Raw genomic sequence first — 20356 nt, 5'->3', positions numbered from 1 at the left:
AAAAAAAAAAAGAGGGTGGCGCCTGTGGCTCAAAGGAGTAGGGCACCTCCTCCCATATGCAGGAGGTGGCAGGTTCAAACCCAGCCCTGGCCACAAAAAAAAAAAAAAATGACGATGCTATGAAGACTCATGAACGAGTTTCTGGGTAGACATTTTTTCTCACTTCTCTTGGGTAAATACACAGGCAAAGAACTGCTGGGTTATATGGTGACCCTGTGTTTAACCTGCTGAGGAACTGCCAGGCTGCTTTCAAAGTGGCTTCATGATTTTACATTCCTGCCAGAAAATATGCCTTTTTAAATAACCACTTGGAGAGAAAACCAGGGTTAGGAAAGGCACAGATTGCTCTTATCCATGACTACTGCCCACTGTGCACATCTGAGGCATCTGAGTAGCCTAGTGTCCCTGGGCAGCTATCCTGGTCCAGCAACTGGGACACCTGCACGCTCAGCAGAACACTGTGCCAAGGAGCTTTTGGCTTAATGACAATATTTACAACCTCACAGGCTTCAGATCAGCATAATTCTACCCCAGAAATAACTAAGTTAATTTTTTTGTAAATGTGACTCTTGGTGGGGGGTAGCGAGGAGGGAAAAGAACCTCCAATAGTTGAAACAAAATATTTGAGCCATCTGATCACAAGTACCAAAAATCAATTGGAGGGTAGTATATATATCCATGCAATGAAGTATTCAGCCTTAAAAAGGAAGGAAAGTCTGACACAGGCTACCACATGGATGAAATTTGAGGACGTTATGCTAAGTGAGATAAGCCCGTCACAAAAAGACAAATCCTGGATGATTCCCCTAACACAAAGTCCCTAGAGTTGTCAGATTCACAGAGACAGAAAGTAGGATGGTGGGTGTCTGGGGCTGGGGAGGGGAAAGAAAGTCAATTGTTTGATGAGTATGAAGTTTTGATTTTCCAAGATGAGAAAGTTCTGTACACAGATAATAGCAATGGTTGAAAAACCATGTGAATGTACTTAATGCCACCAAACCCCACACTTAAAAGTAGTTCAGATGGTAAATTTTAGGTTATGTGTATTTTACCACAATAAAAAAAGGAGGAAGTGGTTAAGATGGTAAAACTGATGTCATGTATATTTTACCATAACTACAATGCAGTTCTTTAAAACAAAAAACTAATGGAAAGGACCAGAAGTCACAGTGAATGCTTGCTTTTAGGCCGTTCACCTGCACCGGCAGGACCACGTAGTCGTTCTCCTCAAGGACATGCTCTACAGCATCATTGAAGTCCGGGTAGCGGACTCGAGGGCAGTCTAGTCCTGGAAACAGATCGGAAATCAAACCGAGGAAAAGAGGGACGTCTTCAAACACAAACTTGGGCAGATTCATGTCTCGAAGGGCCCGCATCAGCACCACATCCTGAATGAAACAAAACACAGATGTTGCTGAGGAATTCCCAAAGCAACTGAGTACCAGCCTGGAACGCAGTCTTTCTTTCTTAACTATGCCAAACTGGGAATTAATTTTAAAGAATAGGCTCGGTGCCTGTGGCTCAAGCGGCTAAGGCGCCAGCCACATACACCTAAGGTGGCGGGTTCGAATCCAGCCCAGACCCGCCAAACAACAATAATGGCTGCAACCAAAAAATAGCTGGGCATTGTGGCGGGCGCCTGTAGTCCCAGCTACTTGGGAGGCTGAGGCAGGAGACTCGCTTGAGCCCAGGAGTTGGAGGTTGCTGTGAGCAGTGAAGCCATAGCACTCTACCCAGGGGGATAGCTTGAGGCTCTGTCTCAAAAAAAAAAAAAATTTTTAAAGAATACCTGGCCTTTCAGAACTTGATGACCCTCAAGTTTATGAAATATAAAATGAAATTTTATGTATTTTAAAAACTGTTATACATAGTTAATGTACAAATATACAGTAAATCTGAAATCTATAATTTCAATTTTTATGTTAAGATTTTACATAAAACTTTTACTAAAAATGAAATTTTATGTAAAAAATTTTATGAAATATACAATTTATATAAATGTAAATTCTCACACTCCATTCTTCAAAATTTAAAAATGTTTTATGTATGGGCAGCGCCTGTGGCTCAGTGAGTAGGGTGCCACTCCCATATACCCAGGGTGGCAGGTTCAAACCCAGCCCCAGACAAACTGCAACAAAAAATAGCTGGGCATTGTGACAGGTGCCTGTAGTCCCAGCTACTAAGGAGGCTGAGGCAAAAGAATCGCCTAAGCCCAAGAACTGGAGGTTGCTGTGAGCTGTGATGCCACGGCACTTTACCAAGGGAACAAAGTGAGACTCTGCCTCTAAAAAGAAAAAAAAAAAAGTTTTATGTATGAAAATAAAAATCTAAAATGAAACAAATAAAAGTGAAGTAAAAAATTTTATATAAAAATAAAAGTAAAATATATTAATAAAACAATAATATATTAATATAACAAATAAAACAAACATTCTATTTGCCCATGGAATGGCACTAAACTTACACTTTAGAGTAAAAACACATAAACTTCCCTCTTGTTTTTGGTGCAAAGAGAAAATGAAAACTTACATTTATGCTTTCGTAAGAATTTTGTTTGTCTCCACCCTCCCACCTCACCATCCTGAGATTACAGATTGACTATTACTATTGAAGCATCATACACGTTGGTACTGAAAGATGACATTAAACTTCACCTGAAGCTACTAATTCGAAGTCTAATTAGAATTAAATGATATAATGGGAAAGAGATCAAAGTAAGACCAGACCACTAAATGAAGGGACAGCTAAGAGTTAAAACTTGCAGTTGAAGCTGGGTGCAGTGGCTCATGCCTATAAACCTAGCACTTCGGGAGGCCGAGGTAAGAGGATCACTTGAGTTCAGAAGTCACTCAGGCGACATAGCAATACCCCATCTCTACAAAGGATGTTAAAGAATTGTCCCAGCATGGTGCTCACTTCCGTACTCCCAGCTACTCGGGAGGCTGAGGCAGAAGGATCTCTTGAACCCAGGAATCGGAGGCTGCAGTGAGCTGTGATCGCACCACTGCACTCCTGCCCAGGTGACAGAACGAGACCTTCTCTCAAGAAAAAACCCAAAGCCTTTCAATCGAGGACTGTACTGTACCTATCCCCTTTATCCCAGTATTTATTATGTGTACATGATCCAAATGAAGCCAAAGAACGGTCCAGCATGTGGCTCCTACCTCTTTAAGGTCAGAGGAGCCTCTCTTCAGCTCACCAGCCATCACTAGCACCGATTTCAAGGCCCTGAGTCCAAAATCATAATGATGCTGTTTGGAGAGCTGCTCCCGGGCCAGCTTGTACAGGACCGTCATCTTTTTTGCCAGAGTCTTATTTGATGGAAGATCATAGGGGAAAAATTACATCAAATAAAATGATGCAAAAAGCAACATAACATTCTTACACAAACACAAGAAAATCAATACAGATGTTCCAATGTAGCTACTCCTTAAATAAGCAAATCTGGTCGCCAACGTCCAGAAATACCAGGTGGGTCCTTCTTTCTTAACTATGGCAAACTGGGAACTAATTTTAAAGAATACCTGGCTTTGCAGAACTTGATGACCCTCTTTAAAAAATGGGGAGGATCTTAACCACCTTAATGTAAAGAGCAAACCCACCATAGCAATGTCACTCAAAAAATATCCTCCTGCTTATTTGGACCTAAACCTATAATTAAAGGTACAACTGAGTTTGAGGACAAGTCAGCCACCCACTCTACATCAGGGATTCAAAGCCCACTGGTTCCTAAGGCAGGCACAGGGTCTTTTAGTCATAAAAAGAACAAGAGATCTCATCTGACTCAAAATCCTGACAAGAGTTAACAAGAGCATTCAATAAAATATATATTGCAGGCAGTAACATAATAACTCTTTATGTTAAAAGTATTCACAATTTTGTATCTTTTCCAGGACCTTCTGTGGATATATCTAGACGCTTAGTTTGACAGATATCTTTTAAAAGAATAAATGTTAACAATATTTTTTTTTAATCCACATATTCTTCAAGGTGTTATGCTGAGTGGAGGACGCCCTTCCCAGAGGGGTGCATGCTGCGTGGCGACTCCAGGTGTAGACTATTTTTGAAGTGATGCAATTACAGTGATGGGGAACAGAGGGGGCTGCCAGGAGCTGGGAAAGGTGTGACTACTAAGGGGTGACAGTAAGGGAATGTCTGTATCTTGTCTGAAATGGTCACTCAGTACGTAAATGATAAAATGTCACAAAAATACACACACACCCCCCAGATTGAAAGAGAGAGAGAGAATGTAAAACCCGGTGAAATCCAAGAAAAGTCTGTAGCTGAGTTAATGGCATTCATGCGAACATCATTTTCCTGGTTTAGGAGACAGACCACGTATGTGTATGACGTTATCATGGAGAAAGGGTACACCAGAACTGTTACTATTGCTGCAAGCTCTTCTGCGTCTTCAATTAATCCAAAATGTTAAAAGAACTTAATATGAAGTGGTGCGCAGAGAAACCAAGTGGAAAAATGTAAGGAGCCCCACCGAGCCCAGCGTCCTAAGTGCCCAGTCTGGAAGCAGACCCCACCTTGGCCCCGAGGAAGCCCTCGGAGAAGAGCATGATCTCACAGATCTGCTGCAGGTCAGGCACGATCACGACCACGGGCCTGAACAGGGCCTTCACCGACTCAGGCAGCTCCGTGCGGCCCGCGTAGCCAGGGTTCATGGTGATGAAGATGCCCATTCGGGAGTCCAGGGAGATCTCCTGCCCTTCAAACTGCCGGACAAGAACAAAGGAGGCGGTCATGTGGCCTAGCCCACTCCAGAGCGAGGAGGCCTTGGGCGAGCTACGTGGAGATTCATTTTTATAATATGAGCCAGATGATGCCACTTAGCTCCTTTGCCTTCCCAAAAATCAAACACAGAGTCCCCCCTTGCTGAAGGCCCTGGTGTTCTGGGGAGGGTGAGCCTCGCTGACACCCAAACTCTGATCTGAACCCACTGGAGAAGTAGCTGAGACTGGGAAAGCCCAAGCCTGGGCAGTAGCTGGGGCTGGGATAAGGTGCAGTGTGACCCCAACAGGTCACTTACCCTGAGACCCAGGTTCCTTTCCTGAGTGGTTGTGGTGACTGAGACAGCACCTAGCACCGCCTTGCATGCGCCCGTTTCCATTTCTCCTTCTTGTCGGATCTTTTCCACTCCCATCCCACCCCTGCGTGGGCGCCACACTTCATGCGGTCAGTTCTCCCCAAATGAATCTAACTCAGCAGTCTTCAGGACACCAGACTTTGTTCCTCCAGCTGCCCCAGGCAGCAACAAACTGCAGACACCCCTACACTCTCAGCCTCTTTACACAGCCTTACCCCTACATTCTCAGCCTCTTTAGACAGACGTGAGACCCGACTGTCTCTCAGTGAACTCTTCTATTTTATTTCTTTTCCTTGTCCACCCAATAGACAGAAGACAGAACTTTCTATTTTTATGAAATATAGGCTGCATCACCAACAAGAGGCCAGCCCGGCAGACAGCTGATGCTCTGCATGAAACAGGGCCACTGTCTTGTTCCCAAGCCCGCATTGAGACTGTTCTCACTCTCCTCTGTATCCCCAGGTTATCCCCTGGGGAAGAGCAGACTGCTCCTCCTTCTGCCCTTAAAACTCAGCTCCTGAAACCCACCTGCAAAACAGGTTAAATTTCCCTCCCATGGGGCACTCAGCTCCACCCTGACATGCATCAGAACAATTAATTAGAAGGAAATGTATGCAGAACTTTTACTGGGATCCTGAAAATATTGGAGTGAGGACAGAGCAGCTGTAGGGTAAGGGAGGAACAGGGTATGCGGGGACCACAGAGGACCTCAGTGCAGGAAAATGGTCCAGCTACTCTGGTCCTGTATTGTCAAAAAAATCACTTCTGCCTGGGCTACCTAAATTATATATTAAGATGATGTTTCTTCAAATTCTGATCCAGCTTAATCTAATGTAATTTAATGCAGACTTCTTAAACTAAACTTGTGTCTAGAAATATATCCCTGGGGTGGCGCCGTGGCTTAGTGGGTAGGGCACTGGCCCCATATACTAGTCAAACTGCAACAACAACAACAGTCTGAGTGCAACAACTGCAACAACAACAACAACAAAGAACAATAAAGTATCAATATTTGTTCATCAATTAAAAAAATAAATAAATAAATAAAAAGAAATGTATCCCTGGACTAAAAGAGACTGGTGAATTCTCAAATTTTTTTATTTGTTTCTTTTAAGCCATGGTCTTGCTCTGTTGCCCAGGCCAGAGTGCAATGGCACAATCATAGCTCATGGCAACCTCAAACCCCTGGGCTCAAGCAATCCTCCCACCTCAGCCTCCCAAGTAGCTGAGGCTATAGGAATGCACCACCACACCCAGCACATTTTTCTCAGGCTGGTCTTGAACTCCTGATCTCAAGCAATCATCCTGCCTCAACCTCCCAAAGTGCTAGGATTTTAGGTGTGAGCCACTATACCCAGCACCCCCAAAATTTATTTTTAATTTCCCTTCTCACTTTGATAACAACTTTAAAAATCCAATAGTGCCATAACTTTATAAAATATGAAGGCAAAATTTCTTGTTCACTATGTAAATGTCATTGAACAGAGCATTAACAGTTTTTCTTTTTTTTGATACAGACTCTTACTCTGTCACTGTGGGTAGAGTGTTATGGCATCATAGCTCACAGAGCATTAACTTTCTAAGTCAGGTCTTCTCAAACTTGAGAAGTCATCAAGATTTCTTTCTCCTTTATAGGGGGCCCTGCATATCACTTTTTTGAGGACACTGTCCTGTTTATAAGTATTCATTATATATTTGGAATTAGTTTGAAGTCCTTGAACTATTAAAATCTTTAATCACCAATGATGATAATTTGTGGAATCCCAACCAACTCAATGAGAAAATAAAAATTTGGCAAGTCTTCTTCAGGAGTCTGGAAAGACAACTCCACACCACCTGCTGTTTCAAAGGTAAGGGGGCCAGTTTTCATCCTGAGGATACCACGCTAGAGGGCTTCACACTTATTCTCACCTGGAATGTGGTTAACTGATGGATCAGAGCATTTCGGATCGTCTGAATCTGAGATGAGATAACTGAGAGCACAGAGGCGTCAATGCGATTAAACTCATCAAAGCAGCCCCAAGCCCCACACTGGGCAAGGCCAGAGAAAATCTTCCCCACAGCCTAAAGTGAAAGAAATGTCAGAACAAGGGTGATTGTCATCTTTAAAACTGCAAGTAGCACATCTGTAGATACACTTTCTACATTAAAGCAAATAAAGAGACTGTCAGTTAGCCAGGGAAGCAGCCAGCTGGCCACCCCACTAATGGATCTTTCTGCTCCCACTCAAGATTTTACAAATCAAGATTTTTGTGTAAAACACCAGAACGTTAGCTTCTCTTGAAATGTTGAACCTAGCAATGCTGGGTCCACTTTCCCAAGTAGTGATAATTAATGGAAGCTGAGCAGCAGCACCCTCTTTAGACAGAGCATTGTTCTCCAGTTGGCCACAGACCCCCCCACTCCCTAACGTCTCTGCCAGCTGCTTGACTCATTTACATTAGCTACCTGACCCTGGCAGGCCAGGAAGTTTGGGACTCTTGCTCTACATGCCCCTAACAAAGCAGAAGCTCTAAGCAGACAAATTTAAGTTCTGAGACTACAGCAGTTGTTCTCAACCTTCCTAATGCCGCAGCCCTTTAATACAGTTCCTGTGGGTTGTGACTCACAGGTTGAGATCTGCTGGACCCTGGTAATGAAAGGTTTTCTACTTTCACTACATTCTTCCAGCTGTCACTAGCTCATAGCGAGGTGAAATGCCTTCCTGCTATGTCCCACTTTAAGCTCTCTGCCTTGTAAGATAGAAGTGACAGCAAAGCCTTACTTTGTAATCCATGCCTTCGCCGCAGTTGGTTACAACGCAGAGCAAGCCCAAGGCTTTTGCAAGGTCCTTGGTGGTCTCAGTTTTGCCAGTCCCTGCTGGGCCAGCAGGGGCGCCACCCAGATACATGGACAGTGCCTGTGATAAGCCAAATGTGAAACATGTTTTCTGATGAACAGAAGGAAATAGGTGTCATTTCCAAATTCATCAGTGTGACAATAGGTACAGACTATGCATATACCTGTATATATAATGTAATCATTAATTTTATGTGTCAACTTGACTGGGCTACAGGATGCCCAGACAACAGGTGGCTAAACATTATTTCTGTGTCCGTGAAGGTTAGTACGTGAACTGGTAGACTGAGTAGAGCAGACAGCCCTACCCAGTGTAGACAGCCCTACCCCTATCCAATCTGTTGAAGACTGATTAGAACAAAAAGATGGAGGGAGGTCCTGACTGCCTGAGCTGGGATATCAGCTTCTCCTGACAGGGCTCATGGTTATCAGGCTTCAGACCCAGATTGGAGTTCACACTGTTGGCTCTCTGGTAGTCAGACCTGCAAGTTGCATCACTGGTTTTGCTGGTTCCCCAGCTTGCAGACAGTGGGAATTAATCAGCCTCCATAATCACATCAGTCAATACTTCATAATAAATCTCTTCCTAGATATCGATCTACCTAGATAATTATCTTGGAGACAGAGTTTCACTCTATCACCCTGGATAGAATGCGGCAGTATCATCATAGCTCACAGCAACCTCAAACTCCTGGGCTCAAGTGATCCTCCTGCCTCAGTCACCTGAGTAGCTGGGACTACAAGTATCTGCCACAACACCCAGCTAATTTTTCTATTTTTAGTAGAGACAGAGTCTCACTCCTGCTCAGGCTGGTCTTAAACTCCTGAGCCCAAAGGATCCTCCTGCCTTGGCCACTCAGAGTGCTAGCATTACAGGTATGAGCCACCATGCCACACCTCTACCTGATAATTTATCTAGATATGTTTATGGATAACTTTACAGATACATTTTCTAAACTAAAGCAAACAGTGAGATCTACCTAACTAGATGTACTATCCAGATAAATAATAGTGAATAGATAACTACTGATTCTGTTTCTGTGGAGAACCCTGGCTAATGCAGGTAAGATCATACTTTATTTTTTCCCCCAAGACAAAGAACTTTATCACTCCTAGCACAAGTGGGCTTCCTGTTCTCACCCACCCCCTTAGCCTCTGTGCCCAGATCCCCCAGGGTGAGGTGCGGAGGCCCAGGTGCTGCTCCAGGGTCTGAATCACAGCTGAACAATCCTAAGAGTTGCTTAAAAACCTGCCCAAAGCCTGCCTGCACAGCAACGCTATCTGTATTACATGGACAGCAAACAAATTTGCCCTCTGACCTGGAGGGAGACACCGTCTATATCTTCTAAGGCTGTTCACTCGGAATCTGGAATAAGAACTGTCACAGACATGCAAAAGCATGGTGTCCCCACCCCCAACACACCACCTTTGACCTCTACTAACCACTCCTCATTATAGGGACTAGTGACCCAGGGAACAAGCAGCCCACTGCAAACTGGTGCCTGTCCTAAGGACGATGCCTCAATGGTCCCCAGCAATGGTGCTCACAGGCTCACTCTCATCCCAGTCCCAGACAGTGACTATCAGGTCATATTCCAAATGAAACATCTTTTCAAGATTTCAAAGCCGTGATCTCCCTTAACCATGTCAATCACCACGGCTGTGCTTAGGGGAAAGGCACAACAAGTGGCAGCTACGGGCACTAGGCCTGCAGTCACCTGGGTGAGTGTCAGGTAGATGCGGTCGGTAAGGGGCGTGATGACCAGACGCCCATTCAGCCCCATGTACTCATAGCCGTAGCCGAAGGTCCCTGTGCACTGCCGGATGTTCAACTCGTCTGGCTCTCGGTCCCAGTAAAACCGCAGCTGACTTTCCCACTCGAACTCCCGGGCTTCAAGAATGCTGGGTGGTGAGAAATGTGGGGGGCAAAGAGGAGCAGTTGAGCAGGACCAGAGAACAACCAAGAGTCTGGTTTGAAACACAGGTGCCCTTGGAAGAGGCTCACCTGCCTCTGATGAAAGAATCCACGATATCCCTGGCATGCACGTCGATAATGAGAACAGTATTGTATTTCTTCCTGTCGTTTTTGCTTAAGGACATGGTGATACGAGTTACCAGCTCATCGATTTGCCGGTGCATTTTCCTGCCATAGTTCTTCATGGCCTGCTTCTCCCCTGCCTGCACTTTGTGGAAGACGTCTTCCACCTCCCAGGTCCACCACACCTGGCTGGCTGCCAGCACCACCATGCCTTGGTATAGGAGCATCCAGTCAACTCTGCGGAGGAAGCACACTTTTAAGAGACTTTGACCAACCCAAGGACTGGCACCAAAAATAGTCCCACGAGGACTTCACATCTTGGATCTGGAATAGGACCAAAGTACTTCACCACAAAGTAAAGGTTTAAGTAAGCAAATGACAATAAGAGTACTCTGACCACTTAGTAAAATACTAGACCAAAGATCCCCCTCCAAGAAAATGCTGCAGGCACCTGCCTGTATAGAAAGATGCCAGGTCACTTTTAAAATATTTCTTCATCAGGGCCAGGTATGGTGGCTCAGGCCTGTAATCCTGGCACTATGGGAGGACTGTCTGCATTTAGGAGTTTGAGACCAGCCTGAGCAAGAGTGAGACTCTGTCTCTAAAAATAGGAAAATGAGGCAGGCATAGTGGTAGACTCTGTAGACCCAGCTACTTGGAGGCCAGGGCAGGAGGACTGCTTGCGCCCAGGATTTTGAGGTTGCTGTGAGCTAGGCTGACAGCACTCTAACTTGGGCATCAGAGTGAGACTCTGTCTCAAAAAAATAAATGAAAATGGGCTTGGCGCCTGTAGCACAGTGGTTACAGTGCCAGCCACATACACCAAGGTAAACAACTGCAACACAAAAATAGCCAGGCATTATGGTGGGCGCCTATAGTCTCAGCTACTTGGGAGGCTGAGGCAAAGGAATCACTTAAACCTAAGAATTTGAGGTTGCTGTGAGTGGTGACACCACAGCACTCTACCGAGGGCCACATAGTAAGACTCTGTCTCAAAAAAAAAAAAAAAAAAGTCTTCATTAGTTTTCAAATTGACTCAGTATCACGGGCTGATTATAAATACGTTTCAGCAAAGAATTTCATACTCTTTGGCCATGCCCTTGTTACAACTTCCTGAGTGTCACCCATCGCTTTTTCCATCATCACCAGACTTAGCCAATTATATACATATGAGAAGGAATTATGCCCTGTGATTCTCCAAGAATGCATCATGTGGTAAGTTATTCTGTACCTTGCTTTTCTCATTTAATAATTCTCATGAATGTGCCTTTAGGTGAAGGCATGTGGGTCTAATCTTTAGAAAAGCTGATGATATTTCAAAGCATGAAAGTAGCACAGCTTTACTCAAACATTACCCTTCTGATGTCTAGTCAAAATGCTTCACTTGCTTATATAAAAATACCACAACAAGCATTGCTCTATATCATTTGGCACTGTCTGGAGACATTTTTGGTTGTCACAGGTGAAACATCTGGTGGGTTGATATGCAAATAGCATCTAGTGGGTGGTAGGGCCAGGTATACTGTTAAACATCCTACAATGCATAGGACAGGCCTCCCTCCACCACCAAAGAATTATCCAGCCCCAGATGTCAGTCGTGCTGAGGCTGAGAAACCCTGCTCTGCACAGACCACATTTCTTGATGATTCAGAGCTATTTCCAGTGCTCCAAGGCAGACTCCCACAAGCAGGACCACCAGGCCAAAGTATGGGCACACTTATTTTGTAGTTCATTTCCATAGCAATGATCAAATCAGTTTAAAAGGTGGCAACGATCCACACCCTCATCAGCAATACAAGTGCTGCCCATCTCAACACACCCTCTGTACAACCAGGTTTCACCACGCTTTTGAATTTTTGCCAGTCTGAAAGGTGAAAAGACATTATCTCATTCTGCCTTAATTTGCAGATTCCAGATGGATAGTGACAGTTCTCCTCTTTTCTTGTGTTTATCAGCCAGTTGGATTTCCTCTACAGAGATACTCATTTACAAAGCTAGGAAATGCCTTGAAATACATTTAGGGCACGAGCTTTTCTTTCTAAACTGTAGAAAGAATAATAGACTCAGAGCTATAAATTCCAGTGTTGGAAAATTGATTGTGAATTACCATAGTCCTATTTTAATGACCTTCAATTAATGACAAAATAAACGTAACAGAATATTAAATGCAACAAAAGAATGTTAACCTTTTCTATCTTGTTTTAAAATTGTGTGGTGTGAATATATCCAGTAATGTGTTGGGGCCACCTCCTATCAGCTCACAAGCTAACTGTCAGACATTCAGGAATTCTGCAACTTGGTTATTAAACTACTTACCATTATTCTATTCACCTTTGGAATTAACCATGGTAAGAGGATTTATACTATGGACACTGGTAGACACTCTAAATCAATGCTTCTTAAATTTTTTTCCAGAGAGCCAATTTATCAGCAAACTACTGAATTATGTATCTAATTACATAAAGATGTAAACAATTTTTAATATGCCATGATACCTCAGAAATAGAAGTATCATGATCATCCAAATATTATACTATTTTCTAAAAAATTGATTTTTAAACAGATGTTTTTCTTTGTGAAATCAGAAAGGCAGTGTACACAATCAAGAGAACAGTGTGTCTTATAATAACAATAAAGATTTTACGTCTGCCTAAAAGCCCTGCCAAATAAACTACAATTGTACTGCCTAAATCTAATAGGACAAGTTATCTAAAGATGTTTTATGTATCATGGGTTCAACTGCACTCTCATTTGCTAGGAGCAGGCATGGCTACAGGGTATGGCCACAAAAGTCAAGGAATAATTAATTAACATTCATCAAATATTTTAGGACAACTTTATATACACATAATCAATCCTAAACACCTGGTTACAGCTGCCTCATTAAATCAGTGGTTCTCCCTGGAGGGCTCTCAGAAGTACTGAGGAGCAGGTGTAGGGTAGAGCCCAGGAATTTGCATTTCTAACCAGCTGTCAGGAAACACATCTGCACTTGGCAATCATCAATTTGATGTAAGCATTTCACATTGTACATCAAATCAGTACAGTGTACCTCATAAATGCATCAATGTACACAGTTATGATTTCATAAAGAAAAAAAATTCTTAAAGACAGCTATATGTTGGCTAGTTAGCTACTGTAAGGGGAAAAAACTCCCTTTGGAATCTCAGCTGATCTCCAAAGTCTTAAAATTAATCCATTCTGTCCATTAGTAGGATAGAATAGCCAATGCTCACATGCATAACCTTACCTGCTTCTGTCCTCACAGTATCTGAAAATAGCCTCTTTGGTGATGAGTCTATTAGTCCTTCTCATTTCATTCAAAACTGCTGTCATCCAGTCCTCTACGCGCCCTTCGGCCCGGATAATCTTCCGAAACTCCATGACTTCTCCTTCTGCTGAAATCATCGCTGACACCAGTTTTTCTCCACTGTCCCCGTCATTAAACCTCAGCGAGGCTATGTTGTCAAACATCTGTAATACAGCAGCAGAAGTGACCCTGTGACCCTTCACTGAGCTGTGAATCAAAGGCCAGCCTGCAGTGCTCTGTCAGAGCTGCCAGGATGCAAGCAACAGCAAGGGGCCCGCTGGGATCGCACAATGAATAGATGCTCGTTCGCCCAGCTGCTTATATGCAGAAGACACGCATTTGGTACTTTCATTTATCCTGCGCTGTGCAGGATCTGTGGTGAGTTAAAAGAAGAAATGAAAAAGAAGACAGACTCTAACACTCCTGAGATGGGGAGAAATCTAAACGTATATACCAGCGGACCGTGAAAGAGGAAGAAGGGTAACAAAACACACTGGGGAACTGGAGTCTGTGGTGGAGCCCCAGACACCCTGCTGTCTAACAGACAACTCGAGGTGCACTGCTTCTCCTCTCTCAGCCTAGAATAAACAGAACCGTGGCATTTCCAAGATGGGGTTGAGGCTGGTATATTGAACATTTGGCATTTGTTGACGAACATCATTGTTACTAATCAGAAAAATATTTATGAAAGTGAGCCCTTGGGGCCCATGACATAATAATACCAGGCACCCTGAAAATGAGAATGAAATCAGAGGCTGGAGGAAGAGGCTAAAACAGAAAAGTACTGTGATCTAACACCATGTTCTTCTATTAACAGTTAAATATCTATTAAAGTGGAAACAGAACACTGCATAAACCTCCCCTTTAAAAAAGGACAAATAGGGCAGTGCCTGTGGCTCAGTGAGTAGGGCGCTGGCCCCATATACCGGAGGTGGTGGGTTCAAACCCAGCCCCAGCCAAAAACTGAAAAAAAAAAGGACAAATATACAGTTGAAAATAGGAATATTACTTTTAAGCAAAAAATCAGGATTAAAAAGAAAGTGTGGAATAAAGTTCTTGTCCTAAGTGCTTTGTTTATATGGAACAAAGGAATTGTACTCTAACACTGGTTCTCAACTCAGGATGATTTTGCCACCAGGGGACACTGGCAATGTGTGGAGATGTTTCTGTGTCATAACTAGGGAGAGAGAGCTATTGGCACCTAGTGGGCCAAGGCCAGGGACACTGAGTACCTTGTAATACTAGGTAATTACCTAGTACCTTGTAATACTCAGGATGCACCCACAGCAAAGAGTCACCCCGCCTAAAACACTAGTGCCTCTAGAAAGTAGAGCACTATCAGTGGGGACAGAGGACAAAGAGGATGGCAATTTTATCTGTACAACTTAACAAAAAAGAGGCAAACCAAATGTGACTAAATAGTAGTGAGTGTCAGCTCTGGGTGGTGGCTAAGGTTATTTGGCCGACATTGTAAGGTAGGTACTTTTCTAAGTACTTTATAAATACTAACTCTTTTCATCTTTATAACAACTATACTGAAACAGGTAACTATTAGGATTATCTTCATTCACAGATGAGGAGACCAATGCCCAGAGAGGTTAAGTAACTTGCCAAAGGTCACATAGCAACTCAGTGTAGAGCCAGGATTAGAAGCTACACCATCTGGTTCCAGAGTCCCTCTACTAAACCGGTATCCTCTACTTCAGCTTTTGTGTACTTTTGGATTTTTTTAGTTTCCCAGAAAGAAAAAAAAGTTTGGGACTATAGAAAAGAGCCAAGTCTGGTGCAATCTCAGACTGAGCATCATCAGGTTTATGCTTCAAATAAAACCCTCCAGTAGCATTTCACAGTCTTGAACCTCGGGGGAGGCTGACCTTTATCATGTGCTCCTGGACACAGAGCGGGTCGCTGCTTCCCAAGATGCTGAGCAGCTCATCATCAGAAATGAAGAAGAACCTGGGGAACGCGTTTCTCTTGGAGTCTAAGTAGTCATTTAAGCTCTTCTGGCACTTCTCCAGGCCCTCACTGATCTGCTGCAGGTCATTGAGGCGGTTTGGGGCTTCACAACATCGCTTGATCACAGGGTCTTTCAAGGTCTCACCCATGATCTAGACAGGGACAGAAAAGTGCTGTCACTTGAGGGAAGCAGAGACATTGTTCTCACCCCTGGAATGGGCATTCTCAGGGCCCAGGCATGGCCAGAGAACAAAACCAACAAACTGCCCAGCGCCACCACCTACTGAGGGACCAATCTGGCAAAAGCCACCAAATTTTTAAACAAGCATATCCATAGCACCCTCTAACATATGACATATAATTAACTTATTTCTTGATTCCCCCTCCCCCCATCTCTTTCCTCTAGAAGCCAGCAGCACAGGGTAGAGAGTTTCATCTGCTTTGCTCAAAGGTGCATCTTACCACCCACAACAGTGCTTACACACAGGTGCTCAGTCAACATTTGCTGAATGAATGAAGCCAGCAATCCCAACTGAGCAATCTGTATACATGGAATAGTCACAGCAGCACCCACTATCATGGCAAAAAAACAGAAATAAAGAACCTAAATGTCCAACAATAGAGAACAGGTAAACCAGCCACTGTAAGTGGTAACTTATTTATTGAAATAGGTCAAAAATGTTAAATGAAAAAAGTCAATCATATTGGTAAGGATGATCCTATTTCGTAGAATACTTACTTATCAATGTGTATTTATATATTTAATAGGAATAAACATTCTGGGAAGCTCTATGCCCAGCTGTTTTAAAATAATTATCCTGAGTGAGCTTATTATAGTTATTTTTTTTCTTTCTTTTCCTTGGCTTTCTTCTTTTTGAATAATTTCTAAATTCTTCAATAATGAATCAGTATTTGTTGTATAACTTAAGTTTTTTTAAAGAGTCTATGCAAATGAATAAGAAAAAATTATAAACTATAGTATGTTCAGAAGACAGGAACTGCCCACCCGTAATTGAAGAATATAGCCGCAAAGCTAAGTCACAAAATACCCTGGCTTTGAGCAGAGTGGGCAAATCCCAACCACACTACCAACAGCCATAATGATAGCCACAATCCTTTCATGGGCAATTTGCTTCCCAACAATATGTCTTAAAATATTCATCCTAAACATGCAAAAAACATTAGGCACAAACCTGCACATTATTTATGAAAGCTAAGAATTCTGTTCAAACAAAATGTCAAATTACTAGGGAACAATCAACCAAACTAATGCCAACCCACTAATTGGAATAGTATACAAAGCTGTTAAAATATTTTCTCTCATGTTTTCATAAAATAAAATGTCTGTCATAATGTTAAGATAAAATTATGAGTTATAAAACTGTACACCAAATGACATTATCATTATTTTTTCAAACTTATTCACATAGGAAAAAGATAAAAGGAATATGTTGACAAATTAAAGTGGTCCCATTAAGGTGATAAAACCATGAGAGATACATTTTTTCCTACTTTTGTAAATTTTCAAAATGTTTTAAAATAAGCAAATATTATTTTTATAATAAAAATAAACATTTAAAGGTAGCTCAGTGGGTATGGCACCGGCCACATACCCCAAGGCTGGCGGGTTCAAACCCGGCCCAGGCCTACTAAAACAACAATGACAACTACCATAAAAAAATAGCTGGGCATTGTGGGCATTATTTTTTTTTAAATAAAAATAAAAAGTAAACATTTAAAATGCTTCAACATAATATGCTAGCAGCCAAATACGAAACAAACATATATTTCCTTTTTTTTTTTTTTGGTGAGACAGAGTCTGACTTTGTCACCCTCGGTAGAGTGCCGTGGCAACACAGTTTATAGCAACCTCAAGCTCTTGGGCTTAAGCCATTCTCTTGCCTCAGCCTCCCAAGTAACTGGAACTACAGGCACCCACCACAATGCCTGGCTATTTTTTGGTTGTAGTTGTCACTGTTGTTTGGCAGGCCCAGACTGGGTTAGAACCCACCAGCTTCGGTGTTATATGGCTGGCGCCCTAGCCACTGAGCTCTCCTCTTTTTTTTTTTTTTAAGAAACAGTGTCTTGCTCTGTCACCTGGTCTAGCATTCAGTGCTATGATCTTAACTCACTGTAACCTTGAACTCTGGGGCTCAAGAGATCCTTCTGCCTCAGGGCCTGAGGAGCTGGGATTACAGGTGCAAGCCATAATGCCCAGCTCAGAAATTTTCACTAAATTGGTTAAGGTCAAAAATAATGGGAAAAAAAGTTCAGAAGCTACTAATGGAGAAAACATTACATGCAAAAACAAATGTAAACATTTCTCAAGTCACTGTCCTTTTCTCATGACTCAAATAGATGACAGTTACTTGCCCTTTTAAATATTCTATCGATGTTGTCAAACTTTTTTGCCTCATCTGGAAGTTGCGATCTTATATCTCCACCAATAAAAATACTTTCAAGATACATCCATTTTCTCTGCACCAACATCCAAATCTGTAAACATATAGAATGTTAATGTCAGAGGGAGTCACCAGTACCTCAGGGAATGTATTACAACATCCCACCTTAACATGGGACGAATTCAAATCAACTCAGGTGGAAAGAATTTCTAGACAAAAAGACCCAGTGAGGACACATATGGCCAGCTCCCCCTGCACCCCAAATGTACAGGAATGCTGGAGAACACAGAACTAAATATTTAAAAATACATGGCCATGCTCATTGCCAACCCAGGACAGGGAGGAAACTTTTAGTTATGAGCAGGGTAGAGCCCTGTGACTCATAACAACCCAGGACAGGCCATGCAGAAGCCCATGGGAAAAAGTAAGCCAAGTACCACGGGCCCAGCAATTCTGCTACTAGATACAGACCCAAAAGAACTGAAAACAGTGACTCAAATAGTTGCACACAAATGCTCACAGCACACTGCTCACAACAGCCCAAAGCTGGAACCCACCCAAATGTCCATCAACCAATGAACAGACAGACAAAATGTAGTCCATCCATACAATAGAACATTATTTGGCCAAAACCGGAAATGACATATTGATACATGTCAAAATCATTATGCTAAGCTAAAAAAGCCAGACATAAAGGACCACAGATTACATGACTCCATTTATACGAAATATCTACAATAGGTAAATCCATACAGACCTGTGGGAGCAGATGTGATGGGAGGGAAATGTCTGCTTAACGAGTATTAACTTTTCTTTAGGTTTGACAAAAATGTTCTGGAACGGTAGGTGATGGCTGCACAACATGGTGAATGTACTAAATATCACCCAATTGTATGCTTTAAAATGGTTCGTTTTATGTTATATAAATTGCAACTCAATAAAAAATCTTCTATCCAGCAAAGAAAACAATAGCGCTGTATTTGTATTCTACATCAGAGCTTCCACGAATAAAAAGTCACAGATAAACAAATAAACAAAGCAAGCCAAGGAAGCCCAGGTATGATGGGAGGCCAAGGCCTGAATCACACCTCCAGCCAGAGAACTAGGCAAGGCATCATCCCACCCAAAGCTCTGGCTGTGAACGGCAACAAGGTGCTTATCTGTGGTCTGGGGAGGAATAAAAGGCAACCACACAAACATGGCAAAGTGAGCCTGGTTGCTCACAGAGGTCTGGACCAGTATTTTTCACAAAGGAAGAAAGCTTCAAAGCACCTAATATAAGATTCTGGTGTTTCCCAGTGGAACAGGCCAGGTTAGAGAGACTGCAAAAGCAGGTTACGAAGAAATGCAAACACAACAAAAGTACTTCATGTGAGACAAACTAAAAATTATCAAAATCACACAGAGGAAAACCCAGCACCGTGAGAGATGGTCCACAGAAACAAAATGACAGCAAATTCTTATCTACGAAAATAAAAAGTAGAGAGAAATCTGAAGAAGACTTTAAATATGTTTACAATTTTCAGTGTGATGAAAGGTGTGAAAGCATCCTTGCAAAAAGAAAGGAACGGTATAAAAGAAGAACAGGCATGTGAAAAAGAGCCAATTAGGAATCTTGAAAACTAAAAAGCATTCTTTGAAATTAAAAATCAAATCAACCACTCTAGACGCACACTCCTCCCCCAAAATAAACCAAGACAAAAAAGTATGAAAGAGGAATGTTCATTTCTAAGAACAAAATATTCTCACATAAGGGCTCTTTCCTGCTGTGAATTGGCTCTAATCCATCTTTTGCTTTCGTCTTTTCTCTCACCTCAATAACTTCTCCAATGAGAGAAAGTGTTTTTTCCCATTTGTGAACAGTTTGCAGAAAAGGCCCCACAAATCTACTTCCTGAGATGCTTTGCAGGTTGAAAGTATTGTCATCAAGACTCTGAATAATCTCATCAACAGAGCCCAAAATGTAGCCTCGCTCCTGTGTGCCTTTGTAATATTTGATCACAGAGAATTTCATGTTTTCCCACGTGTCCAGGATTTCCTTCACAGCCTGGTCAGGAACAGAAAAAGAAGGATTCAGACAGGTAAACTGGAAAGACGGACACCAAACCCAACAACCTCCTTAGCTTGTCTCTGACCAACAGTTCATTTCAGAGTTCTAGATCAGAACTGGATCAGTCCTAAAAAAAAGTCAAGATTCTGTCATAGTAGTAACAGTCATTCATCAAGCATTTGCTGCATGCCAGGTGAGCATGTTACATTTTCTGTGGTCCCTTTTAACCTCCTGTTGAAATGTGATCCCCAGTCCTGGAGGTGGAGCCTAGTGGGAGGTGTCTGGGTCATGGGTGTGGATCTCTCCTGAAAGGCTTGGTGCCATCCTCATGGCAAGAAGTGAATTCTCACTCAGTTGTGCCCACAAGAATTGGTTATTCAAAAGAGCCTGGCACCTCCCCACCCCTCTTGCTTCCTCTCTTGCCATGTGACCGCATGGCCACAGTGATATTCAGCAATGAGGCATGTATCACTTTTTCTAGGATGAAAACGAACATTATTGTCCAACCTCGTATGTGTGTGTAGACACTATGTATTATATGTATATATGTATGTGTGTTATTATGTGTGTGGTGTGCACATGTACATGTTTATGGACACGTACATATGCATGAATACATGAGCGCACACACTCATGCATCACATAACAACATTTTTTTTTTTTTTTT

The 20356-nt window shown here is 42.5% G+C and overlaps 1 protein-coding gene across 1 annotated transcript in view; it reads right to left on the bottom strand.

The window, feature by feature from the left end:
* DNAH10 (dynein axonemal heavy chain 10) overlaps positions 1-20356 on the bottom strand; it is a 161990-nt gene that overhangs the window by 80220 nt on the left and 61414 nt on the right. Inside the window, exons 26-36 of the mRNA XM_003796031.3 lie at positions 19453-19686; positions 17611-17733; positions 15156-15389; positions 13222-13445; positions 9939-10208; positions 9652-9835; positions 7860-7994; positions 7007-7159; positions 4536-4724; positions 3165-3311; positions 1197-1388 (exon numbers count right to left, since the gene is read on the bottom strand). Coding sequence (XP_003796079.1) covers positions 1197-1388; positions 3165-3311; positions 4536-4724; positions 7007-7159; positions 7860-7994; positions 9652-9835; positions 9939-10208; positions 13222-13445; positions 15156-15389; positions 17611-17733; positions 19453-19686 — 2085 coding nt within the window. The remainder of the gene's footprint in view (positions 1-1196; positions 1389-3164; positions 3312-4535; positions 4725-7006; positions 7160-7859; positions 7995-9651; positions 9836-9938; positions 10209-13221; positions 13446-15155; positions 15390-17610; positions 17734-19452; positions 19687-20356) is intronic.

This window comes from Otolemur garnettii, unplaced genomic scaffold (genome assembly GCF_000181295.1).
Source record: "Otolemur garnettii isolate 467f Iridium unplaced genomic scaffold, OtoGar3 scaffold00099, whole genome shotgun sequence".
Lineage (NCBI taxonomy): Eukaryota > Metazoa > Chordata > Mammalia > Primates > Galagidae > Otolemur > Otolemur garnettii.
This window is presented reverse-complemented; position numbering and strand designations above follow the sequence as displayed.